The sequence below is a fragment of the Paroedura picta genome, chromosome 3, assembly GCF_049243985.1.
Source record: "Paroedura picta isolate Pp20150507F chromosome 3, Ppicta_v3.0, whole genome shotgun sequence".
Lineage (NCBI taxonomy): Eukaryota > Metazoa > Chordata > Lepidosauria > Squamata > Gekkonidae > Paroedura > Paroedura picta.
In genome coordinates this window covers 11,371,689-11,398,123 of record NC_135371.1, presented here as the reverse complement: position 1 = coordinate 11,398,123, position 26,435 = coordinate 11,371,689, and the positions used below count along the sequence as shown (strand labels likewise).

The window sequence follows — 26,435 nt, the reverse complement described above, 5'->3', positions numbered from 1 at the left end:
TGAAATCCTTCATTACCATAACTCTAATTCAATCTGTCCCCCTTCACAGTTGCTTTGGAGTACAGGTTCCCAATGTGGGCAGTATGTCTCCCCTGGGGATGGTGGAAGGATTCAGAGGGGCAGTAAGTAATTTTGGGACAGCTGAGGAGCAACTGTCTGACTCTTTCTGCTGTGGCTGTGTTTTCCTACTCACAGATGTTCCAAAGAGCTTGCCATTGCCTCCCTCTGGGTAGTAGTGACCCTGGATTTCCTTGGTGGTCTCCCATCCCAGTTTTGACCAGGACCAACCCTGCTTAGCTTCCTGAAGGGGACAGCAGCTCCAGAAGGTGGGCTAGATGGGATCAGATTCCTGCTGAGCTCCTTCCCCTCCCCAGACTCTGTCCTTTCCAGGCTCCACCCCAGATCTCCAAGAATGTTTTAATCCAAGGTTGGCAACCCTTTCCCCAAAGCCTCCGTCTTTAGGAAGCTGGAAAAACCTTCCCCTACTTGCTCCTGGTCATCGGATTTTACATTGCTTGCTTCTCTCGCTGTTTCTCTCTCCCCACCTGTCTTTCTCTTCAGTGAGGATCCAAAGTGGTTTTTACAAAGAACTTATATGTTTTTCCAAACTAAAATATGGCTGCTGCACAACAACCCCAAAAGAAGTGTAGGCAGTAGAGTGTGTTTTGAATTTGCAGTACTTCTAATACCAGGTAATAGGTGTGTGTTCATAGGTAAGGGGGATCATTGGAAATGTGGCCCGGGCAGCAGCCTGAAAAAACTTTGAGAAGCATTTCTTTAGAGTTAAATGACTCTGTTGGGAAACCCAACCATGGATCTCCTGCATAACGTATTGTCTGGGGCCTGAATAGCTTTCGAACATGAGCAGTAATGCATACAGGTTCCATCAAGGTACGGATGAGGTTTTCAAGGGCCCTTCCAGGTTTTCAAGGGCCCTGGGCAGAGAGTTCCCATAGCCCCTTTCCCCTCCTGTGCCCACCACCAAGCCTCAGGCCCTCCCACCACCCAGCTTCAGGCTGCCCACCTCCCTTTCTGTTCCTACCCTACCCAGTCTTGAGGCCTCCCATCACCCATGCTCAGAGACACCTGCAAGGCTTGTAGCCCTTTCCTGGCAGTGTGTAGAGTTGGGAGCATGTATATGTGAGAGAGAGTTGCTGGGGGGGGGGGGGGTCAGCAGCAGTGAGGCCTGCTTGAAGCCCTGGTAACTGCCACCCCTCAGGGTGTGCTGGCACCAGCTTTGAGATGAGGAGGGGCTTGTTTTTTCAAGTTCTCAGTGGTGTAGATGGCAGGCCACACAAATTTCTCTATTGCACACGCTCGGAAACGCCAGTTCATGCACTTCTATTGATTTACACAAGGCTGAGAACCGGGAGCAGGCCAATTGATTTTAGGAAACCACGGGTGGTTTTAGAACAGCTGAACGTCGATCCAAGGACCCCAAGGGAACATCTGGCATCAACCTCAAACAGCAAATTAACATGACCAACAACGCTTCAGATTGGCTATTATTTATTGATACGAAGGGAGAGCACTTGAAAGTTGCACAGAAATGGACATAGGTGCAAATCAGTGAGGCAGGCCGTTGCCACATTCAAGGTCCCTTGAGGTTTAAACTGTTCCTTGTGGGAAGGCCACACAATGGGATGTTCGTTTGCATCATGTGAGTAGTATTTCTGAACTAGGGCAAGTGTGATGTGCTATTAAGAACTCGATTGGCACAAACAGGTAACAGTAGAGAAAATGAGGAAATTGCACACCGGCAGCCAGTGCCAACCAGAAGGTCCCCAGTCTGGTTTTTTTGTTTTTTAGACCACTGAAATCGTTCTTGGATCACAAACCTACGACAGAGGCAAAATCTTTATTTTTTGTGGCCCGGTTAATACATATGGATACCCCACTAAGGATTCCCAGATGGTCTCTCCTCCAGGCACTGGCTAGAAGAAAAAGTGCTTTGCAGGATCTTGTGCCTCTAGGCCAGGGGTAGTCAAACTGCGGCCCTCCAGATGTCCATGGACTACAATTCCCATGAGCCTCTGCTGGCTAATTCAGCTTAGTTACATATGCGCCTCCCATGCCTGGACGGGGTACAACTAACACCAGCACTGATTGCCAGGAATTTGGGGGGGGGTGATCTTTGATCCCTTCCTTTCTATGGAGGCTCAAGTCACAAAAGTAGCCCAGAGGCCGATTTTTCATCTGTGCCAAGCACCCTACTAGCACCCTACAAGTCTTCGGAACACTTGACCACAGGGATCCATGCAGGGGCACTTCCAGGTTAGACTTCTGTAACTATGTGGGCCTACCCTTGGCTGTGACCCAGAAATTACAGCTGGTACAAAACACAGCTGCAAGGGTCCTCACTAGGACATCTTGGAGGGCCCATATTCAGCCGGTGCTGTGACATCTGCACTGGTCTGCTTCCAGGTCAAGCTCAAAGTATCGGTATCTGATTTGTATGTTAAGGGGTTTTTTTTCCAGGGTTTTATACTGTATTTTATTGTTTTATTGTAAACCACTGCGAGACATTATTGAGAGCGGCGGTATATATATATTTAAATATAAATAAATACATACATACATAAATACATACATACATACATAATATTTGATAAAGCACTTCTAATGTGCTTTTGCAGCTGGATTTTCCTATGCAGAACAGGAAAATCTACTTCTAAAGAGCACTGAAAGTGCATTATCTAACATGCGCAAAATGGGCCTTGGTCTGAAGTTACGGAACAAATCTGAATCCGGGGGCACCTTTTAAGATCTGCAAAGTTTTATTCAAGGTATAAGCTTTCGTGTGCGTGCGCACTTCTTCAGTCTGTGTCCAAAGTAATGTGCTTGCACATGAAAGTTCATACCTTGAATAAAACTTTGTTGGTCCTGATTTTGTTCTCTATCTATGCTGGTCTTTTTAAAAGGCCCCGACCTGGTGGAATGAGCTCCCAGAAGAGCTAAGGACCATGCCGGAGCTCTCACAGTTCCTCAGGGCCTGCAAGATGGAGCTCTTCCACCAGGCGTTTGGCTGAGGCTGAGTGGTGGAACACCAACTGGGTCCCTCCTCCGAACACCCCACCATGTGGTGGGAGGCGTGGTGGGCGCTGTCCAATGAGCTGCAGGAAGGGAGAGGGGAGGGTGGTGTGGGTGAGGGTTCTATTGTGATTATTTAATGTTATATGATTTTACCTTGATGTAAACCGCCTCGAGCCAGCTGGCCAGGAGTGCTGGTCAATCATCGATCAATCAATCAAGCAACCCAACAAAGCTATGCGACCTAAGCCAGGGGGACTCACAGCTCCAGGTCCCACACCGAGAGAGGGTGGCTGCTCTGGGTGCTTAGAAAAGGAAGCAGTTCCTCGCGGAAAGACTCCTGGAAGGTGTAGAGGTGGCTCATGCTGCTGCTGTTGTAGAAGGACAGCTGCCCCCCTTCAAAGTCCAGGTAGACGCCTACCTTTTCCATCCTCCCGCAGACCGAGAGCGGAGCCCGGGGCTCGCTCAGCGCTTGGTACTCCCCGGCTCTGAGCTCAATGGCCCACACCCCTTCCTTGGGTTGGAAGGTCAGGCGCTTCTTGCGCTTCACGGACTTCTTCACCGCCCCGACCACCCAGCCGGTGCTCTCGCCCACTCGGATCTCCCAATAGAAGCGCCCGGTGGCGAAGCTCTTCCGCCCCACCACGCAAGGGCTAGAGGTGAAGCGTTCAGGTTTCCGGCGCCAGAAACGCCTCCCTGGGCTGAACTTGATGCCGGTGGCTTCCTCCACAAGGATCAGACTGGGGTGAGCGGAGTTGCAGTCCAAGGTGATGCACGCAGGGACTGGGAGGGGGGGGACAGAAAACACAGGAGAGAAAGTGAAGCTGCTGAAAAAAAGAAAGAGGAGGTCCTCTTTGACCAACACCCACACTGGGCTGGGGATCACGGGACCTGGATGAAAGTATCACATGTGACGAATGGACCTTACGAATCATATCTTTTCCTTGTTGAATCAATACACGGAAATTGTTGTTGTTGTTGTTGTTAGGTGCGAAGTCGTGTCCGACCCATCGCGACCCCATCGACAATGATCCTCCAGGCCTTCCTGTCCTCTACCATTCCCCAGAGTCCATTTAAGCTTGCACCTATTGCTTCAGTGCCTCCATCCAGCCACCTCATTCTCTGTCGTCCCCTTCTTCTTTTGCCCTCAATCGCTCCCAGCATTAGGCTCTTCTCCAGGGAGTCCCTCCTTCTCATGAGGTGGCCAAAGTATTGGAGTTTCATCTTCAGGATCTGGCCTTCTAAGGAGCAGTCAGGGCTGATCTCCTCTAGGACTGACCAGTTTGTTTGCCTTGCAGTCCAAGGGACTCGCAAGAGTCTTCTCTAGCATCAGAGTTCAAAAGCCTCAATTTTAATTAACTAAGGACGGAAATTAACTAAATATAAAAACAAAAATAGCTGTTTTGCAATGTGCAGTGAGGTTCAATATTTACTATGATGGACAGTAAAACCCATTCTGAGAGCCTCTTGTGGCGCAGAGTGGTAAGGCAGCCATCTGAAAGCTCTGTCCATGAGGCTGGGAGTTCAATCCCAGCAGCCGGCTCAAGGCTGACTCAGCCTTCCATCCTTCCGAGGTCGGTAAAATGAGTACCCAGCTTGCTGGGGGGTAAACGGTAATGACTGGGGAAGGCACTGGCAAATCACCCCGTATTGAGTCTGCCATGAAAACGCTAGAGGGCGTCACCCCAAGGGTCAGACATGACCCGGTGCTTGCACAGGGGATACCTTTACCTTTACCTTTAAAACCCATTCTTCAACCAGTCTATCCACCTGAACCCTTTTTCCTTTCTATTTAGTCAAAGCTATTTTTTTTCCCTGCTGTTTATGCCAACCCATTCATTGATGAACTATCCGATTCCTAGTAGCAAAACAGCAGATTTTGGTCCAGGCAATCATAAAAAAAATGCATTAATCCAAGATTCGTGACAGTGAGATCTTTTAATTATCCCAAAAGCAAAATGTCAAGATCCCGCTGTCCTTTAGCAGAAGGCACCAAGGGCTGCAGATCTTCCATCCATTTCCCGTGAAGGAGAAGGGAAACACAGAACAGATTTTCAGCCCTTGCACCCACAGGGTGTGAAATCCAGCCTATTTTTTACTCAACGTTGGTGAGTGTTCATATTTCTGCCCATTTCCAGATTCAGTCTGATATTCTACTAAAGAGAGAACCATGATATGGCTTGATGTTAATCCAACATCTAAAAGGAAGGACTATAGGGCTATCTCTGCTGGATTTCCAGCCATGCAAGCAAAGCCTATTCCCAGAATGCCGAGGTATCTCCTCACCTGGATGTACTGCACCCAAGAGCTCCTTCCAGGCAAAGAACTGCAGTGGTCCCTTGAATTCGCCAAGGTTCAAGTCTACAGGCACAACTCCAAATTCATCGTCCTCTTCTGTCTCAATGGCCTTCTCCTGCTCTTCCTCCTCCTCCTCCTCTTCTTCTTCTTCCTCTTCCTCCTCCTCCTCCTCTTCATCTGCATTGTCGCATTCTTCTGCCTCATTCTCACATTCATCTGTATCTTCACCACTAGCCCCCAGTCCTTCTTCCGCCATGTCCACCTCACTTTCATCTTCTTCTTCCGCTGGGGTTCCTTGCTCCTTGCGGACCCTGTGGGAGGAGAGCTCTCAAGAGTGTCAGCCGTTTTAAACAGGTTGCCTTCCTAAGCTGGGTTTAAGTAGTGTTTGTGGTCCTTCAGTTCCTTAGGGCGGTGCTACGAAGACACACAACACAGCTTTAACTGGTCTCCGGGGGGAGCCAAAATCACAAGCCATAAAGAAAAAGATTTCTCTGCTGAACATTCTACATAGCAAGATCCTCAAAACTGTGCTTAGCCTCTCTTCCTGAGATAGGGCCACCAACTTTTCAACAAGCTCAGGAAAGGCCTTTTCAACCTTTTGACCATGGACCATCAGTTCTCTAGCTTGTGGCCAAGTCCATTTAGGCAGGGGGGAAAGGCCACGGAACCCTTCTGGAACTCACACGGAACCCCAGGAGTCTACAGACCTCCTGGTTGGGAATCCCCTCAGGGGGAGAAATGTTTTGCTTGCCTTTTAAAGTTCAGGCCAAGAGGGCCCCATGAGCAGGAGCTGCTAGAAGTCCCATCTCCCCCAGACTATTTAGAAATGCTTCACCTGTGGGAGACTGCCTGGCATCCCGCAAAAGGCAGGCAAGACTCACCTCTCCAGTAACTCCTTTGCCTCCTGGAGAAGAAGAAACAGAAAAAGGTGGTGGTGAGAGAAGAATTCAAAATGGCTCCCTTTTAATTCACCTGTATATCAGAAGCTCCATGGTCATTTTGGTACAAATTATGCCAAGGTGTCTGTCTGTACATGGAATCCAAAATACGTTTTCTAGCTATATTCTCCTGCACCTTGTGTTTTCCCTCATAGAAGGTGTTATATCCCACATTAATAAAATCTACACAAGACACAGACAGGATGAGAGAAGGACACAGGTGAAAATATTGTGATCCTTCTTCCCCCCTCTTCCCAATGGATATGGATGGGCCCTTCTCACCTTGAGAAAGCTGATGTGATCCTTGCATTCAAGCCCTGCTCGTACCCGGCAGAGCGTCTCTGACCAAGAGGCCACCTTCCAATTCAGCTCTTTCAGCTTGGTTTCCATCTGGCCCAGGTTCTTCTCTCGCTGATGCTCCAGGGCCACCTTCAAACTATACTCTCTGTCAGTCAGCAGCTGATGCATCTTCACAAACTCCCCAGAGACATGATCAGACAAGGACTCTGAGCAGGTCTGAAAAAGAATGCGTGTCACATAAGAACATGCAAAGAACCCAGCCAAATCAGATCAGTAGTTCTTCTGTCTCAGGCACTGGCCAATCAGTTCCTCTGGAGGTCCAACAGCAGGGCATGTTCTTCCTCTGTCTTTACAGCTATTCAGAAGGTTACTGCCTCTGAATGTGCAGGTTCCCTTGCAGTCATCATGAACAGTAGACACTAATAGACTTCTCCATGCATCTGTCTAATAATCTCTGAATTCTGGCCCCATCTGCAACTACCACTACACTGTATGACGGAGAATTCCATGTTTTAATCACTCATTGCGTAAAGATGTTGTTTCCTTTTGCTTGTCCTGAATCTATTGCCCATCAGTTTCATGTGATGCCCTCAGTGTTCTAGTATTCTACTATTCTACAACGTTTATTACTATTGTTATCTTGTTGTTACTGTTACTGTTGTTACCACCTCACTATAAGTTATGAGTTAATTGTATTGAGTTAATTGTATTGTTCCTGTTTCATGTAAACCACACTGAGCCTTCGGGGAAGGCAGTACATCGAATGAATGAATGAATGAATGAATGAATGAATGAATGAATGAATGAATGAATGAATGAATGAATGAATGAATGAATGAATGAATGAATGAATGAATGAATGAATGAAAGGGGGGGACTCACAACACAGTACAGAAGCAAAACCTATGGCAAAAAAAAAGTTGGTGTGGAAAAACCCATTGTGCAACAACCAAAAATGAATTATCAAGTAATCATGTTCTCTGGCCTCAACATTTCATTCTCCCACTGCCTTGAACTGAAGCAGCCTCCTATGTACTGTTAAACACCAAACAGCAAACACTGAATGTCAATGACACGACACAGAATAATATTCGACAAATAGCCAGAATGAGAATCCACATTTTGAGATGACTGGTCAGGGACAGATCGAGTTCCCACCAGACAGGGGTTGCACGTTCCTGAAGACCATCCTAACCAATACTACACCTTTAATTCTAGAATGTTCTCCTGCTGACGGCACTGGCTCCTTTTGAGGCAGTGGAGTCCTTCTTCCAGGGGCTCCAGAGAAGCTTTCAGTTGATCCTTGACGGAAGAGGAGGGGGGAAACAAATTTGGAGTCACCTGAAGCGGAGTCAGCTAAACAAATGCCACATGTTGACCCTGAAGGATCTTCCATGTGAAAACAGAAAAAGTCCTACTGCACATCTGTTAGTTATTTATTTATACCCCACCACTCCCTATTCATCCATTCATTCATTCATTCATTCATTCATTCATTCATTCATTCATTCATTCATTCATTCATTCATTCATTCATTCATTCATTCATGGCAGGTAACAATAATCAGCCCCACATTAAAATGGGCTGGGAGATGGCTTATGGTGGGAGTGGCGGTCTAAAAACCGAATGATAAATAATAATTTTTAAAATCCCATAAAACAATTATAAAATTCCCATAAAACCCTTTTTTTTTTTGCCTCTCACCTGGTAGGCCTGAACGGCATTCTTGATGGGCAGGAAGTCATGCCCACGATGCTGAGGCAAGTCCCGGCAGATGACACAAACCGGCCCCTCGTCCTGGCTGCAGAAGAGCTTCAGCGGTTCCTCGTGCTCCTCGCAGAAGTACCAGCCTGCAGCCCCACCCAGCTGAGGGCCTTCATCCAGCTTGAGGAGCCGGGCCTTTTCCGCCAGGCTGCAGAGGGCTCGGTTGACCGCCATCCGGCGCAAAGCGAAAGGCCGTCGGCACTCGGGGCACAGCCCACGTCTCTGGCCCTTGGGGATACACGGTTCTAAGCACGGAGCGCAGAAGCTGTGGCCACACTCGAGCATGTGGGGGTCCCGAAAGATGGAGAGACAGATGGGACACAGCAGGTCCTCAGTGAAGCTGGACACCTCCCTCACAGATGCCATGACACACGATCAAGGAGAGGTCCACGCTTCTCTCAGAGATACCCTGCAGCGTTTCTGTTGGCTAGGTGGACTCCTCAAAACGTTCTCTCTGCTGAAATGTTTACCCCCTCATGGAAACCATCTCTGAACAGTGTTTTCTTTCTTTTCTTCCGTCGAGCTTCTTCTTGAACTGTGCGGTCTGCCCTTGAACAAGGCTCTGAACTGGAACGTCCTGTTTTATAAATGGAAAACAAATAACAACAACAACAACATAATCTTTGGATAACAACGCTATAATGCACCGGAAGTTGAGATGAGTGCCTGTGTTAAAGAGGTGAATTACAAGTAAAGAACGTTCAGAGCAGCCCCTGGTGAGATTTGTGGCATTTGACACCTCAACACCAGTGAAGGTTCAAGGGGGTGGCAGGTTGCAGTGGATGAGCGATAGGGTTGTGAGTGTCCTGCATATTGCAGGGGGTTGGACTAGATGACCCAGGGGTCCCTTCCAACTCTATGATTCTTTCTTTAATTTTGGATTAAGTGGGAGACTACCAGCTAGTAGAAGAAGAAGAAGAGTTGGTTCTTATATGCCGCTTTTCCCTACCCGAAGGAGGCTCAAAGTGGCTTACAGTCGCCTTCCCTTTCCTCTCCCCACAACAGACACCCTGTGGGGTGGGTGAGGCTGAGCGAGCCCTGATATCACTGCTCGGTCAGAACAGTTTTATCAGTGCTGTGGCGAGCCCAGGGTCACCCAGCTGGTTGCATGTGGGTGAGCGCAGAATCGAACCTGGCATGCCAGATTAGAAGTCCGCACTCCTAACCACTACACCAAACTGGCTCTCAGATGGGAGAGTAGTTTGCCATTTTCTACTGACTTTTAGCTTGGCAGCTGCCCATCAAAGACATTTCCCAATAGAATCATAGAATCATAGAGTTGGAAGGCCATCTAGTCCAACCCCCTGCTCAACGCAGGATCAGCCCTAAGCATCCTAAAGCATCCAAGAAATGTGTGTATCCAACCTTTGCTTGAAGACTACCAGTGAATTCAATAGGAAGAATTCACATGAGCTTCCACGGCCCCCCATCACCCTTCCCCACTCTGTTGTGAGTTCAGAGCACATTAAAGGGGTGCCTTATGGGAAAAGGGACTGTGCCACACCATACCGTTCAAGTTCAGTACAGAAATACATGGAGAAGAGGGGAACAAGAGGAGGAGATGGGCTTCCCTTTCATGATTGACTCCTCTCCTTCAGAAAATAGCTGAAAAAACTGAGGCCAGAGAAAGAGAACCGCGCCTGTGGCCCTTCACGCGAAGGATGCTGGAGTGGGGCTGAACTGCTAGGCTTGGTTTAGTGTGCCCTGAAGCTAATGAAGAAATAACAACAATGGGCAGCCACAGCAAGTAGATCAAAAAATCCACAAGGGGTGGGGGGTGGGGGGTGCTAGGGTAGATCTTTCTGCTTCCCCAGGTTTGCCTGAAACATATAAAATGGCTGGAAAATCCCTCCTCCCCTGAGTCATTACAGATCACCCTATTTCTTTTTGTCTTTTTTTAAAAGATGCATAAAGAAATGCTTTGCTTTAAAAAAAAAAAAAAAACGACGCCTGCTGTTTTGCCACTGATGCTTTATTGTATTTACCCTCCCCACTGGCAAATGAGCAGCTTGGTGTCAGATAGCAGAAGATATAAGCCAGTTGTGAGCTCCCTGCTTCTATCTACTGCTGCCCCCCCCCCCCACACACACACACAATGACCCATCAGAGATGTGTTTGTTTAATAGTCTCTCTTTCCCAGGGTGGATTACACCGCATAATTCACTGCGATCAATAGGATGTAGCATCTAATAAGCTAGGGTTACCATATTTTGGGGAAACAACAAAAAAGAGAGGACACCTTTCCTGACTGACTATTTCACTAGGACAAATTGGAATACCCTTCCTATTTAAGCTGTGATCATTGCCCCTAAGAGCCTCTTGTGGTGCAGAGTGGTAAGGCAACAGACATGCAGTCTGAAAGCTCTGCCCATGAGGCTGGGAGTTCGATCCCAGCAGCCGGCTCAAGGTTGGCTCAGCCTTCCATCCTTCCAAGGTCGGTAAAATGAGTGCCCAGCTTGCTGGGGGGTAAACGGTAATGACTGGGGAAGGCACTGGCAAACCACCCCGTATTGAGTCTGCCATGAAAACGCTAGAGGGCGTCACCCCAAGGGTCAGACATGACCCAGTGCTTGCACAGGGGACACCTTTACCTTTACCTTAATTGCCCCTAACTGGGAATCTTCCTCACCTTCCAACCTCAAAAGAGGACATTTTCACTGAGTTTTTTTTTTTAAGAGCCCAAAAGAAGATGGACAAAAAAGAGACCATCTAATAACCCTAAATAAGGATTGATTGTTTCGAGCACAGTAGGAGAGCAGCGAAGGGCAAAGAAAAAATGCTCAAAGGAATGACCCAGTCCTTGCAATACCCCCCCTTTTTTTTTGAGAGAGAGAGAGAGAGAGAGAGAGAGAGAGAGAGCTTAATCAAACAAGCTGATTTTACCCTCACCCAAACAGCACACGTCCCTCTTTGGGGCTGGCTGTTCAAGAAGGGCATCCCTGGTTGTCTGTCTGTAGCAGGAGAAAAGAGGAAGAGGAGTCTTTCGGATGCTCCTTACTCTTTTCTCCTTGGGAGTAGGAAATTCTTTTCGACACAAATTTAATTCTTTCGAGTCCGTCTTTCCGCCTCCCAGACAAGCATCTCCGGATGACCCCATACCCCAGAGTCCCAGGACTCCGTTGCACCCCAACCTTCGACGCCCACCCCACCCCTTAGAGTTCCCCACCCACCACTTCCTCAAAGCCCCGGTGTCTAGTTGCTCTGCTCCGCGCCCTGCAGTCGGCACCAAGTCAGGCAGGCTCGTCTGAACCCAAACACGCGTGGGGTGGGGGGTCCCCGAGATCCAGGTACTGGGGCTGCATGGCGTCAAAAGGCACGGCTTACCCTTTGGGGCTGGGGCTTTCCCCAACTCAGAGCTGCGGAGCCCCCGTCTTTTCTTAAGAGGGTCGGAGACGTTTGCCCGTCGACGGCTGCTAACGGGCCCTCCTGCGGGCATCAAGGCGACCCTCTGGGCGGGTTTCCCTCGCTCAGGATCCTTTTGCGCGCCAGAGAGGGCGAGGGACGGCAGGGAGACGGCGGGATCTGCCAACTGCAGCAAGACTCGCGTCCCCGGGATGATGCGGCACTTCGGCTCCGAAGCCTGACTCAGCGCTTTCCGCCTGCGGGCAGCAGGGAGGGGAGGTGCGGGGAGCTGGCGAGAGAAGGGCGCTCGGGAGAGAGCCAGCCTGGCGTCGTGGTGAAGAGCAGGGCCGCTAATCTGGGGAGCCGGGTTCGATTCCCTGCTCCTCCTCCACATGCAGCCAGCTGGTGTCAGTTACAGTTCTCTCAGAGCTCTCTCAGCCTCACCTACCTTGCAGGGGGGCTGTTGGGGGGAGAGGAAGAGAAGGCGGTTGTAAGCCGCTTTGGGGCTACTTTGGGTAGTAAAAAGCAGGACACCAAAAAAACACATCTGTTTGTTCTAGGAGCTAGCATGGTGACCTTGGGCCAATCCCAGTCCTGATAGTGCTGTTCTCATTGTTCTTTTTCAGACAGCCTGATTAAGATTTAGAGTGGCAGTTTCTAATCGGGCAAGCCGGATTTGTTTCCCTGCTCCTCCACATGCAGCCCGCTGGGTGGCCTTGGGCTAGTCTCAGTCCTGATCTTGCTGTTCTCTCAGAGTAGTCCCGTCAGAGGTCTCTCAGCCCCACCTACCTCACAGGGTGTCCCTTGTGGAGGAAGGAAGAGGAGGCGATTGTAAGCCACTTTGAAACTGCTTCGGGTAGTGAAAAGCAGAGTATAACAACCAATTCTTCTTTTTCTTCTCACAGTTAGCAGCACACAGACAATGTGCAAGGATATCACTGCTACATGGAGAATTGGGTGGGAAGGGGACATGGGCAATAACCTAGAGCAGGGGTAGTCAACCTGTGGTCCTCCAGATGTTCATGAATTACAATTCCCATGAGCCCCTGCCAGCGAACGCTGGCAGGGGCTCATGGGAATTGTAGTTCATGAACATCTGGAGGACCGCAGGTTGACAACGCTTGACCTAGAGAGTCCTAAAAATAAAAACAAAAAATTCACAGGGATTTGCATGAAATGGAGAAAATGTAGAGGCGATATTTGTAATTTTATTTACCTGGGGTTTTCCTATACTGCCTTTGGAGGCGTCCAAGGCAACTAATACTTCTGAATTATTTTTATAAAGCAGAGTTAACAATATGAACGATTATTTAGGTTCTGCTTTCGCCTCCAGCTGGGCGGAGGATTGCTGACAATATACTGACCGAATTGTTTTCGGCAGCTCCGTTTTATCCTCATAACAACAATCCTGCTTGTAGCAAAATGGGTAGTAAAGAGTTACGTGGATCTTGGTTAGGAGAAGGAAAACTCCACCCCCTGTATTTGTTCTTCTCTAGTTTCAGTTTCTGAGTTGCTCTGAATTGTGTTGAACTAAAGATCTTGTGTTCGGCTTTTCAAGTGAGTACATAGATTTATCCCCCCTCCCTCCTCCCCCGGTTGCAAAATGGGCAACGAGGGCACAAAGCAGGCTTCTTGGGGGGGAAATTGAGGGATTTGATTGGGAAAAGGAAGAACGAAACAACCGGATCACTATTTGGGGGGAATCCCAGATTCGGGAAGCAACATTCCTTGGTGTCTGCAGCTGCAAAACCTATTTACTCTTGGGAGGCCTAGTGCGTCCTGAGACGCTTGGGGTCAAAAGTCTCCTCTCACAGACTTGCAAATGCTTTGACTGATCATTACACCCCAAGGCCTAATATCCTTGTAGAACGTGAATCTATATTAGACTATATCACTGAGCTCAGAAAACTTACCGAACACTGCTGCTTGTTGTTGGTGTTAGGTGTGAAGTCGTGTCCGATCCATCGCAACCCCATGGACAATGATCCTCCAGGCCTTCCTGCCCTCTACCATTCCCCGGAGTCCATTTAAGCTCACACCGACTGCTTCAGTGACTCCATCCAGCCACCTCATTCTCTGTCGTCCCCTTCTTCTTTTGCCCTCGATCGCTCCCAGCATTAGGCTCTTCTCCAGGGAGTCCTTCCTTCTCATGAGGTGGCCAAAGTATTTGAGTTTCATCTTCAGGATCTGGCCTTCTAAGGAGCAGGCAGGGCTGATCTCCTCTAGGACTGACCGGTTTGTTCGCCTTGCAGTCTAAGGGACTCACAAGAGTGTTCTCTTAGGAAATGTTTTGGAAGAGATGTTGAGAGACTGGTGTGTGTGGAGCGCAGGATGAGAAAATCCAACAGCTGTTATTGACAGGACGGATTTGGCCCAGATTTGTAGAACTGGTGACAGCCTTGGAGACCGCAGTCTAAAAAGTCAAGGATTTACAGCTTGACACCAAAAATGAGCCAGTGAACAAAGACTGTTTGATTACAACCATCCTGTGAAGTAGGGTGAGGTACTTGAACCTATGCCTCTTAAGTCCAAGGGTATATTATTAGTACGATACGATAACATTTATTGTGTTTCACCAAAGGCCATTAAAACATAATTAAAAACAATATGGTACCAATATGGATAAAACAATATTTCTCCACTATTGCGTACATAAAATTGTAGACAAGGGATACTGAGTTACAATTTAAAAGAAACACGGTGTATCAAGGTGGGGGCAGTATTTTCAAGATGGCTTCCAGATTATATTTTATATTTTATTCTGCTAATTGAAGTTTCCTGAAGGTCAGTGACTGTGTGCTGTCTTGTGCTACTCTGAACTGAAGGCATTCCTCAGTCTTATTTTGTTAATTATACCAACCACGGAAGAGCAGTTCTTATCAAGGAGTGCCATAAATCGCAGCCTAACTTCAAGCTGTCCAATAGGCAGCTTTAGTACAAAAGGGGAGAACTCTTTTCCCCCCATTAACCACTGTTTTACAGAACTACAAAGTTACAACAAAAACTGTTTTCAGCTTGGAGCAATTTTCTGCTTGTCTGCTTACCTGTTACTTTAACTCATTGTTCAAGTATCTCTGCGGCCACTCATCGTATGGGAATGGGAGTAAAACGCAGGTGTGAAGAGGATTTAAACCAGGGGTAGTCAAACTGCGGCCCTCCAGATGTCCATGGACTACAATTCCCAGAAGCCCCTGCCAGCATCCGCTGGCAGGGGCTTCTGGGAATTGTAGTCCATGGACATCTGGAGGGCCGCAGTTTGACTACCCCTGATTTAAACTTGCCAGCTCAAAAACAGAGGAGAATAGGGGATTATTTTGTGACCAGCAATGCCTCAACATTTAGCATCCCCACCAAGAATCGTTTTACTCCCCTGGCAGAAACTGAAGAAAACCTAAACCCACATTCAAACCATTCACCCCTAGAAGTAAAGGAGGCACAGAAAACCTTGCAGGAGAACTCCTGGAGCTGACCGCAAGAACAGTGGAGAGTATTTTCTGCACATTGAAAAGGAATGGCCATTTACTCGAAAAACTTACCCAGACAGTTTCAAGGCTAGCCACTCTGAGGGAGTCCAAATTAACCTCTAATGGGCTTCTCCCTCAGCCACTTTATTCTCTTTCTGGTTCAACCATGAGGACCTGTGAGAATGCTTACACAAGGCAGTCAGAAGATAAAAGAAAACTCCAACACCTGCTGATTTTACAACCATGTAAGGTTTGGCTGGTTATCTGCCAGTAGAAGGGTTGAATCCCCCCCTTGGAATTCTAAGCACCTGGCTATCAAACATCTGAGAACCCTAATCACAGAGAGGCACTTCCCTATAGACCTAATTAATTCCTTAATTATGCCAATCAGACACAGAGAATTATGCTCACCTTCAATAGCCCAAGGATACCTTCTCTACTCCTAAGACAGAAATCTATCCTGGGTCCTAAAGGAGTTTTCCCCATTCGAGTCTTCACTAATACTGTAACAACTGCTTTGTTTTCAAATCCTCCTCACCATAAAACCACTATACCAGCAGAAAAGCTTCCTGAGGAAACATTAAATAACACATATTATTATTATTATTATTATTAGTAGTAGTAGTAGTAGTAGTAGTATTTTTATTTATTTATTTATTTATTTATTTACTTACTTACTTACTTATTTATTTATTTGCCGCCACTCCCAAACTGGCTTGTGGCGGGACACAACTGTCCTTAACTAAAACCCCAATAAAAGCCCCATTAAAACACACAGGCCATAGAACATGACAAGCAGCAGCACAAGAACATGACGGTTATACACGATCTCTCCCCCCACCCCCCACACATCTAATAGCGGGGTGGGAAGAGGGGGCCATTGATAATCCATACCCCCATGCTGCCTAGCACCAGGGGAAGTCCAAACCCGATCTTACCGCCCTTGCCTCAACCATAGACCTGGCGGAAGAGCTCCATTTTGCAGTCCCCGCAGGTCACACACTGAGCGGAAGAACAGCTATTGCCAGGTTCTCTGTCCCAATAGCTCTCGGTATAAAAAGAAATCTTTTTCATGCAGTTTAAACCTATGGGACAGAATGACGTGGCTGGATGGAGTCACTGAAGCAGTCAGTGCGAGCTTAAATGGCCTCCGGGGAATGGTAGAGGACAGGAAGGCCTGGAGGATCATTGTCCATGGGGTCGCAAGGGGTCGGACACGACTTTGCACCTAACAACAACAACAAACCCTCTTTCGCCTGCATAGGATCTCTTATATCAGAGATTGTTAAACTTCAGAGCTGAACAGTCTGAAAGCGTGTGGTGTCTGTTACTTCTTAGACTAGTCAATATCTTATAATATTATTTAGAATGCTCTCCGGAAGGACGGCGGGAATTCTTGCTCACAAGACCAAACATCCTGAGGAAGGTTAATGTCTTTTACCATCTTGCTCTCTCTCTTTTGTTCTAATTTTTGTTTGTTGGCTGCCCAAGATAAACTGAAGGCATCTCTCAAGTCTCTGGAGGATGGCATGAAATTGGCCACAAACAAGAAGTCTCACCAACAGGATGCAGGAGGTGGTAGAAGAACAAGAGGTAAATTTAAAGAGGAAATCAAGAGTCTGAAAGAGAAACACTGAGATGAGGTGGGCTTAGAGCAGCCTTTCTCAACCTTTTGACAGTGGAGGTACCGCTGATATAATTTTCAGGCTTCAAGATAACGGGAAGTGATGTCAACTGGCCACACCTCCTTGCCATGCCCCTCCGGGGAAGGGAGAGGAGGCGTGGCCAGCAAAGGGCCCTCCCCTTCCCACCCTCTCTGGGCCCATCATTGGCTACTGGGGGAGGGGACGGGCCAATCTGTCCAAATAAGGGTAGATTAAAAAAAAAACTTTTTATTTTCTCTTTACTCAGAGCCAGAAATGGCAAGCACTGGGTGAGAAGATTTTCCCTGCCGCCATTTTTTTTTAAACCATGCTGCAGTGAATAGTGCCTGATTCAACTGGCTTTCTTCTCATCTCAAGACCAATCCTTTGCTCTGACTAATTGCTAATGTGAGGCATCTGGGTTTTGAACTGGGAGGGGGGAAGAGCAAAGGATGACACAGTGGTTGGGGGTTTTCCATCAAGAACAGCCTCTGATTGCTCATAGTTAATTGCCGGACCATCCTAGGTCAAAATCTGCACCTGGGACTCTGGACTGAGAACTAGCTAGCTTGATTTTTATGAGTTCACAGCAGCTGCTGTGAACTGCTGCAGCCACTGTAAGAAAAGACGTTTTTTCGGGGCCTGCCTTGGCATGAAATAAGGAGGAGCCACTTGATGTAAGGGAACAGGGTGTCTGGTAGTAAGCTAGTATTTCTTGTTTTATGTCGCTTTGTCTCATGAGTTCTGTGTTGTATTGGATAAAATCCCAAATTTATCATTTCTCTAAGTTTCTACGATAAACATAAAATATATTTCTAATAAAATCAGTGAATCATTGAGTTGGATGGGACCTCCAGGGCCATCTAGCTCAACCCCCTGCAGAATGCAGGAAATCCACAACTACCTGCCCACACCCACAGTGACCCCAGTTCCATGCCTGGATGATATTCCCCCCCCCAAAAAAAACACCCCACCCAGAATCCCTGATCAGTCTGTCCTGGAAGAAATTTGCCTCCTGATCCCAAAGTGGTAAGGGTAAAGGTATCCCCTGCGCAAGCACCGAATCATGTCTGAACCTTGGGGTGACGTCCTCTAGCGTTTTCATGGCAGACTCAATACGGGGTGGTTTGCTGGTGCCTTCCCCAGTCATTACTGTGAGCCTCTCGTGGCGCAGCAGAAATGCTGTCTGAAGCTGTCTGCCCATGAGGCTGGGAGTCCAATCCCAGCAGCTGGCTCAAGGTCAACTCAGCCTTCCATCCTTCAGAGGTCGGTAAAATGAGCACCCAGCTTGCTGGGGGGTAAACAGTAATGACTGGGGAAGGCACTGGCAAACCACCCTGTATTGAGTCTGCCATGAAAACGCTAGAGGGCATCACCCCAAGGGTCAGACATGACCCGGTGCTTACACAGGGGATAACTTTACCTTTTACCCAAAGTGGTGCTCAGCAAGAAAGAACCAAGCCCCGACACAATCCCTTCTGCCCAGCCACTCACCATCTATCTTGTTTGTTTGCACACACTGCCCTGGGGCCCCCTAGGTCCCGTGATCTGGATCCATGACGGTTGCCGTGAAAGGAGGGTATGTATGCATGGCCTGCCCTGAGAGGTTAATTGTCTCTGTTTCTTTTCTGTTTAGGGAATCAAGGAACCAATGAGGCGGTGAGTATTTGCCTTGCAGGCTGAGCGATGTGTGGCACTGAAACAGCAGCAGCAGAGGTAGCCAGCCTGTTTTGGCTTGGGGCCTGGATTTCAGTCCTTACTCTTCCATGAAACTATCTGGGGCCTATTGTGCACGGCCGCTGAAACGGTGGTATGGAGAACGAGGAGGAGGAAGAAGCGAAGCAAACCGATTATGCACAGGATGGAACACAACGGCGGCAAAACCCAGAGTATCCGATTATGCACGCAGATACTCCGGAGCCGCTTCTGGTTGCGCCCTGGTCCCAGGAAGCTCCACTTTCTTCCACATCTCGCTAATGTGGCTTTTTCGGCGGCATATGTTGACTCTGCACCCGGTTGCCGCCTGCAGCGTGCATAATTGGTGATTTTAGCCGCCACCATTCCACCCCGAATGCAGACTTTCCACTCCGTGCATAATGGGCCTGGGTGAGCTCAGCCAAATCTTTCTCAAGAGGGAAGGAGAAACCCCTGGACCTTCACCCAGAATTTCCCGAAATTATTGCAGGGGAAAAATTGCTAAATCAGCTAACGGTGATTTTACCGCACCCCTCTCCCAGTGAGAAGCAATTCACAAATCTGGAGAAGAGTACTCAGAATTTGGGGTAGGTGGGATGGGCGCAATCAGGATTTTAGCTTGTGCTTCTCCCCACTTGTAACAGCTTCTGACAGCAGAGACCTGTTTTATAACACTTCCCCTACCCTGGGGACAAAATTTTGCCTTCTTCTTCCCAAAGGCCCTTTCAAAAGTGGTACATGGCAAACAGGAATCAAACTAGGGATGCCAGCTTCCAGGTGAGACCTGGAGATCCTCCAGAATGGCAACTCATCTCCAGACTACATAAATCAATTCCCCCCCCCTCCAAGCGCAAAGAGAGGTTTTATTTTTAAATTTATTTTCTTATACTTACATAATGCCCTCCCTTGCGGCTCAGGGCGGTTTACATTGGAAACTTTCATCAAACCGTACAGTATGACAGCATCCTTATTGGAAACTTTTGTAAAACTGCAATATAATAGCCTCTTGATTGGAATATATAACATTTCTTAACAATAGGAGCATGTATCAAATAAACAGTTTTCAATTTAATATTTGATAATGGAACCTTTAACTCAGTTTTACTACACTGTGGGTCTGTTCTTCTTCTGTGGGTGTAGTTCACTTGGATTGTTCACTTGACTGTATGTTAGTGCAGGGGTAGTCAACCTGTGGTCCTCCAGATGTTCATGGACTACAATTCCCAGGAGCCCCTGCCAGCATTTGCTGGCAATTGTAGTCCATGAACATCTGGAGGCCCACAGATTGACTACCCCTGTGTTAGTGGACCCACTGAGATCCCTGTCCCCCCCAGGCCCCATCCCTAAACCCCCAGGTGTTTACCAATCTGGGTCTGGCAACCATATCCCCCAGCCTCCACCAGTGGCCAAGGGGACCTGGCAACCCGAAATCCAACCCAATATTAAGTTGTTGGTTGATGAGGCATAAACTTATTATGGAATGTATGCCTGAGATCCACTTGTCCTATATGCATCCAACCAATCTGCAGATTTCATGAAAGGGGACTTTCCTACTTCTCATGTTGCCTAAGGAGATATGTAGTATGACGGGGAGGGGCTTTGGCGGAAATCACTGCCTCTTCGGCAAACAGAAACCCCCTTCCATTGGAGGGTCATCTAGTCCAACCCTCTGCACAATGCAGGATGGATTGTGTGGATGGATGCATGTCTTTGTTCATGCTAATCTCCACCTGTTCCCCAAACAGTGTAGGAAGCTGCCTTATTGTCCATCGGGATTTGAGTCCAACAAAGCTTTGTTCAAGGCATGAGCTTTTGTGTGCCTGCACACTAAGCTCATACTTTGACTAAATCTTCCTTAGTCTTTAAGGTGCCATTGGATTCAAATTTTGTCGTGCTACTTCAGACCAACATGGCTACTTACCTGAATCTTTATTGTCCATCAGATGAGTTCGTTGGTGGGTTTCATAATGGTTTATTTCCAGCCCTACTCTTAGTGGGAGATGCTGGACCTAGCATTCTCTTGAAGCAAACAAAACTAGGGAAACATTCTTCAGGCTTCAAGAAACCCCTGAAGTGACGCGATTGTGCAGAACATGGTTGGGAAGCAGAGCTGTGGACACGCCCACTCAGGGTCCCTCCCCTTCCCACCCTCTCCAGGCCCATCGTTGGCCTTTTGGTGCGGTCGACATGACCATGTATGGTCATATCACCCAACATTTAAAAATATATAAAATATATTAAGAATTAATTAACGCCCACCTTTTTGGGAAACCTTTCCAGGGCCGACAAGAAACCCCAAGTTTTCACTTGGTTGAGAGAAGAAGGAAAGAAGAAAGAAGAAAATGGAGACGCAGAATATGAGGTGTATTCTCATGACCAGGGAGCGAAAGAAAGTGAGGAGAAAGATCCTGACGATGAGACATTTGGTGTAAATATTCTTGAAAGAAAGTGGGATGAAACTGAAACCGAAGAAGAGGAAGCTTATGGAGAACCTCAGGATGCTGAAGACGGTGAGGAAGGTGAGAACAGAGGCCTGGTATTTGGGGATCCTGCTGCTGAGGAGGTGGACGAGCAAATGGATTTTGAGACCTGGAAAGAATTGATGGAAAGCATGACTGTTGAGGAGACCCACAACCAAGACACACCCTACTCGCTCCCATCTCCAGAGGAAGACCTATCCCAGCCTGAAGATGACAGTGAGGCAAATGAGGAAGAAACATCTCTGGAGGAAGACTGGCTCTACCCTGAAGAGGTTGTCACTTCAGAACCGGATGAAGCTGCCTTTGACAAGCCTTCTCCAGGCAGCTGTTCTGACACAGAAAGAGTCCCCCCTAGTCAACCATCCAACCTCCGCACACCTAATTACTTCCCGGTACCCATATTCCAACAAATACCACTTTACTATTCAGTGCCAAGATGGAGTCCCCCATGTAGATGGGGGCCTAGCCCCAGAAGGGGCTGGACCATGATGCCAGGCAGGGGAGCCCCATCTAGGCCCATGTTTTGGCCCAGACAGGAACAAGTCAGAGCATTTCCAAATATGCAGACACCCCAACGCATCGGGTGCAGTTGGAGACCGCCCATGTTGACAGCTAGAGAGGCTAGTGCCGCAGGGCCAGGTAGGGGTTGGTTCATGAAGCAGTATCCACAGCTCAGTGGGAGTAACATCTCAAGTCAGAGTGGTAGGGGAACGACACAGTCACGCAAGCCCAGGGGGGCTCACGTTTCACAGCAAAGCAGAGGGGGTTTGGAGCAAGGTCGAGGGTCTGCACATCCACCAGGCCCCAGAGGTTCAGGGCGAGGCCAGGGAGGTTCAGGGCGAGGTTGTGGGTCTGCACATCCACCAGGTCAGGGAGGTTCAGGGCGAGGTCAAAGAGGTTCAGGGCAAGGACGAGGGTCTGCACATCCACCAGGCCAGGGAGGTTCAGGGCAAAGTCGAGGGTCTGGTCAGAAAAGACCAGCCCACCATGGTGGAGGACAGGCTTCGTCAAGCAAGGCAGGGTCAAATAGGCAGACATCTCATCGTGGAGGGCAAGGTTCTGGTTCAGTAAAAGGTTCTCAGAGAAAGTAGTCACTTGGCCACACATTTCCCTCCGGTGTGGCTGCATCTGAAGGAAAGGGGAAATGAGATGGGATAGTTGTATAGTGGAACTCTGCACACCAGAGGATCTGGGAAAGGGTTAGGAGAATGCTCTCACTCATGTAACACTTGGCCCCCAACCTCTCATCTGTTACAGGTTGAGCTTCTTTGGCCCTTGTTTACCTTCTGTTTCATCTTATATAGGACCTTTCTTACCTGGGCTTGGAGCTGCAGCAAGTTAACCTTGTTAATGTTAATCTGTTCACAATAACTGAAATGTACCTGCGTGAATAAGTCATGTAATACGTGCTATTTTGGGAAGTAAACTTTCTTTCTCTTGTTACCCTTGGAGTCAGGCTGTCTTTGTCATTTGTTTGAACAGCGTTTCCCCTTAACTGAGAAACATGGAGAATCAGGGATGCTGCCTACAGCTTCTGCTTCCAGGGCAAATGATTTTTTCTTTTTTAACATTTGACTCAATAGAGGGGACATATTAAGACACCCGATTTTTATTATCTTGTTTGGACCATCAGCTGGTTTGGTCCTCATTCTCTGTGAGCTGCCAGTATGAAGGCTGCAGCATTGAGGAGGTGAATGGACTCAGAGCCTTTTGATTAGCTCCTTCCCACAACTGCTGGTTAATCAGGAAGTAGCTTTAAAAAAAAAAACTTATTATAACTTAAAATGCCAGCCGCTGGTGCCATCTTAGGGGATAAAGCCTCTTTCTCTCAGGAAAGGTTGCCTCTTCTAAGATGTTCTCTGCTGTAGCATTAAAAAGCAAGCGACAATTTTTCTTCCTAATGATTGTTTTTATACTTAGACACACGTTTTGTAATATGCATAGGGCGAAACAGATGTTGCCGTTTCATATGAGTCCAGAATGTGATTCTGGAGGCAGAATGCAGTTTTCTCCCCCACCCCACCCCACCTTTTATGTTTTAGAAGAGAATTTGCTGCATTTCTGATCCTCAAAGCATGTTTGAATGGATGAAATAGCCTTGAAGGGACTCAGACCCTTGGCCTTGACAAGGATATGGATGCTTGGATCTTGGATGGTTTAGGATGCTTTGGGCTGATCCTGCGTTGAGCAGGGGGTTGGACTAGATGGCCTGTATGGCCCCTTCCAACTCTATGATTCTATGATATCCCCCCCACTGGAGCCACCATCCAGAAAGTAGATCTGAAATTAGCTGGAACCACCCAAGAATACCATTCACCATAAGTTGATCTTATTGTTAATTGGTCTTAATGTTTATTAATAGGTTTTTAATGTTCTATGGATTATGAAACATTAGTTTCATTGTTTTATGTACTAATTGTTGTTTTTATTAACTTGTTGTAAACTGTCCTAAGCTGGCTATGCCTGGAGGGACAGTGAATAAATCAGATAAATATAAATTAATAAATAGTTTCGGAAGGCAGCCAGGTTGGTGTACAGTTGAACTGAGACTCATAAGGCACTGCTGGATTCAGATCAGATTGGTCCATCAAGGTCAGTCTCACCTCCTCCACCTGGCGGCAGCTCAGCTGGAGGTCTTTTACATCATCCCCCATTTTTGCTCCTTTTAAATAGAGATACTGGGTTGGACCAGGGGCATTCTGCATGCAAAGCATCTGCTCACCGGTGCCTTCACCCATTGGACGAGGGACTGTGATGTCACATGCAGGTTTCAACTCCTGAAAAAAATTGAAAACTGCAGGATAGGCTCATGGTACTTTGCCGTTTATGTTTATTGTTCAACCTGTTTACTGCAGCTATGGAGGCGACTAAGAGCAATGGATTCGAGTTATGGAAAAGGAGCTTCCACTCAAATATTAGAAAGCATTTCCTGACAATGAGGGTTGGTTGTAGGTGGAATAGGCTGCCTTGAAGGTTGAAGAAGAAGATGAAGGGTTGATTCTTACATGCCTCTTCTCTCTACCAGGAGTCTCAAAGTGGCTTACAATTGCCTTCTCTTTCCCTGAAACAGACATCCTGTGAGGTAAACCACCCTGAGCCTCAAGGGGATGGCAGCAAATCAATTAGTCAATCAATCCCTCCAGAGTTTTGAAGCTAAGAAGGACATTTTGTGCCAGGCACTTTCTCACATCGTATCCTGACTCATGGGGTTGTTGTTAGGATGAAATACAGAGGGGAGACTCATCAGTGCTACTCTGAACATGAAAAATGGATAAAATAGATGGAAGGTTAGTACGAAGAAGAGAAGAAGAGCTGGTTTTTATACCCCATTTTTCACTGCCCACAGGAGTCTCAGATTGGCTTACCTTCTCTCCACAACAGTCACCCTGTGAGGGAGGTGAGGCTGAGACAGCCCTGATATTACTCCTCAGTCAGAACAGCTTTATCATGGTCATGACGAGCCCAAGGTCACCCAGCTGGCTACCTGGGAAGGAGGAGTGGGGAATCAAACCCGGTTTGCCAGATTAGAAGTCCGCGCTCCTAACCACTACACCAGGGGTAGTCAACCTGTGGTCCTCCAGCTTGCTGGCAAGGGCTCATGGGAACTGTAGTCCATGGACATCTGGAGGACCATAGGTTGACTACCCCTGCACTACACCAAGCTGGATGGTGGAGTCTCCTTTGTTGGAAGTGTTTAGGAGATTGGATGAGGAGTGTGTGGTTTTTAAGTCCCTGATAAGGTGGGGAGCTGGACTAGATGGCCCTTTGTGGTCTCCCTAAGAGTAACTAACTGGACGGCTGGCCATTTAAGTCTGGCCTACGCCTTGTAGAGAATGAGGCGGCAGACTGTACCATTCCAGAACACAGGATAACATTTCTGAACACTCCGCAATGCTGTTGCTTTTTAAAAGCACTAGCACAGGTTGGGATAGTGTTTCTTTTCAAGCTAGTGTGTTAAGTTTCTTGCCTGCATGGTGTATCATTTTTTCAATGGGAGAAGCATTTCAAAATGTCACTTCCCTAGCTTTGGTATGAAACACTACAATCCATTCCAGTATCCCGTTCCACTGAACCAAGCCTAAAGATCCGATCATTCTATGCACAACCCAGATGCTTTTGATTGCTGAAAGATCACCTTGCTGCAATAGTGGTTCTAAGAAGGTCTTGAGCCTCTTGTGGCGCAGAGTGGTAAGGCAGCAGACATGCAGTCTGAAAGCTCTGCCCATGAGGCTGGGAGTTCAATCCCAGCAGCCGGCTCAAGGTTGACTCAGCCTCCCATCCTTCCGAGGTCGGTAAAATGAGCACCCAGCTTGCTGGGGGTAAACGGTAATGACTGGGGAAGGCACTGGCAAACCACCCCGTATTGAGTCTGCCATGAAAACGCTAGAGGGCGTCACCCCAAGGGTCAGACATGACCTGGTGCTTGCACAGGGGATACCTTTACCTTTACCTTTAAGAAGGTCTTGTTCAGCGACCTGCCTTCAATGCAGTGTCCTAAGGAAGGAGAAAAGAGAAAAGGCCCATCCAGCAGACTGGCTGCTGGGCATTGCAGGCCTAAACAAACACAGCTGTCTAAGTCTATTGATTCAAAGGGGAGTATCTACACTTTGGATTGCACTGTGGAACTAAGTTTAGTTGTAAATTAATCTATGCATGGGCACGTCATGCACAATTTAGAGATAGGTGTGAGGCCCAGCTGTGGGTTCAGTGATGTCGCTGGTATGCAATTTGGTTCTGATGTGCAATACACTCTAGCCTTCGGGTATTCTCACGATTAAAGCAGAGGGCCTCCCCAGTTCTACCAGTAAGACATCTGAGGAAAGACCAGTCTGAAAGTTCAGCTGTGGCGTGCTTAAGATTTGAGTGCATTAAAAGAAACTTCCTTTGGATACATTGTCTGCCACTGGTACGGAAGCATGGGGAACATGGCGCTCCCTCTCTCTTTTTTCTCTTTATTTTTAGTGGTGGTGATGACTGCCATATTTTATGCGTAAATCTGACCATGAAGCCCTGCTAACAACTTGCACTGCGCCAAATGTATTTTGTTACTGAAGAAACATTTCCGCAGTTTGGGAAGTGGCTCGCAGCACACTTGCTAGAAAAGTCTGGCCGTCTCTGTGTTGGGATTTCATCTAACTAATGGCTCTTGCCCTAATTTGGGGGATTTTCTGTTCTTGAAATGATATAGGTAAGTCCAGGTACATGGTTGCATCTCTTTTATTCTCTTATGCTTTATTATGCATCTTTTTCTTAACCTACATAAAATTTGTTTGAGGAACAGCTCCAGATTTTGCCTTGCAGTTTCAGAAGCTCTGGCCTAGTACCATGCTAGGACCGTTTCCACACTGGGAATTTTGCTGCCCAGCTCCTGTGCAGGAGCACAAATCCAGGGTAGACGAGATGCACTAGGCCAATGCTCCCCCCTGCGGGAGGAGGAAGAGGAGGGGTAACCTGCCCCAGCACAAGCCCCAGCCTGCATC

General features: G+C 47.7%; 2 protein-coding genes across 3 annotated transcripts; one reads left to right on the top strand and one right to left on the bottom strand.

Annotated features, from left to right (window-relative positions):
• Positions 1 to 1,492: 1,492 nt before the first annotated feature.
• LOC143831501 (zinc-binding protein A33-like) lies at positions 1,493 to 14,119 on the bottom strand. 2 transcript variants are annotated; one of them, XM_077324535.1, is made up of 7 exons: positions 13,587 to 14,119; positions 8,272 to 8,908; positions 7,773 to 7,868; positions 6,549 to 6,782; positions 6,210 to 6,232; positions 5,317 to 5,639; positions 1,493 to 3,813 (listed from the first exon to the last, which is right to left on the bottom strand). In XM_077324535.1, the coding sequence occupies exons 2-7, from the start codon at positions 8,695 to 8,697 to the stop codon at positions 3,290 to 3,292; spliced, it is 1,626 nt and encodes a 541-aa protein (XP_077180650.1). In that variant the 5' UTR covers positions 8,698 to 8,908; positions 13,587 to 14,119; the 3' UTR covers positions 1,493 to 3,289. The 2 variants fall into 2 exon arrangements, with proteins under 2 accessions (XP_077180650.1, XP_077180649.1); XM_077324534.1 differs by lacking the exon at positions 13,587 to 14,119 and adding an exon at positions 11,656 to 12,040.
• LOC143831502 (uncharacterized) lies at positions 13,160 to 22,398 on the top strand. The gene is made up of 4 exons (XM_077324536.1): positions 13,160 to 13,230; positions 16,629 to 16,730; positions 18,417 to 18,439; positions 20,756 to 22,398. The coding sequence occupies exons 2-4, from the start codon at positions 16,704 to 16,706 to the stop codon at positions 22,044 to 22,046; spliced, it is 1,341 nt and encodes a 446-aa protein (XP_077180651.1). The 5' UTR covers positions 13,160 to 13,230; positions 16,629 to 16,703; the 3' UTR covers positions 22,047 to 22,398.
• Positions 22,399 to 26,435: the final 4,037 nt, after the last annotated feature.

Excerpts from the sequence above, each read along its gene's own strand:
- LOC143831501 (XM_077324535.1), bottom strand. The coding sequence starts at position 8,697 with ATGGCATCTGTGAGGGAGGTGTCCAGCTTCACTGAGGACCTGCTGTGT. Across the intron at positions 6,783-7,772 it reads AGAACATTCTAGAATTAAAG|ACCTGCTCAGAGTCCTTGTC; the intron begins GTGTAGTATTGG and ends ATTCTTTTTCAG. Across the intron at positions 3,814-5,316 it reads CTTGGGTGCAGTACATCCAG|TCCCTGCGTGCATCACCTTG; the intron begins GTGAGGAGATAC and ends CCCCCCTCCCAG.
- LOC143831502 (XM_077324536.1), top strand. The coding sequence starts at position 16,704 with ATGCAGGAGGTGGTAGAAGAACAAGAG. Across the intron at positions 16,731-18,416 it reads AGGTGGTAGAAGAACAAGAG|GGAATCAAGGAACCAATGAG; the intron begins GTAAATTTAAAG and ends TTTTCTGTTTAG. Across the intron at positions 18,440-20,755 it reads ATCAAGGAACCAATGAGGCG|GGCCGACAAGAAACCCCAAG; the intron begins GTGAGTATTTGC and ends AAACCTTTCCAG.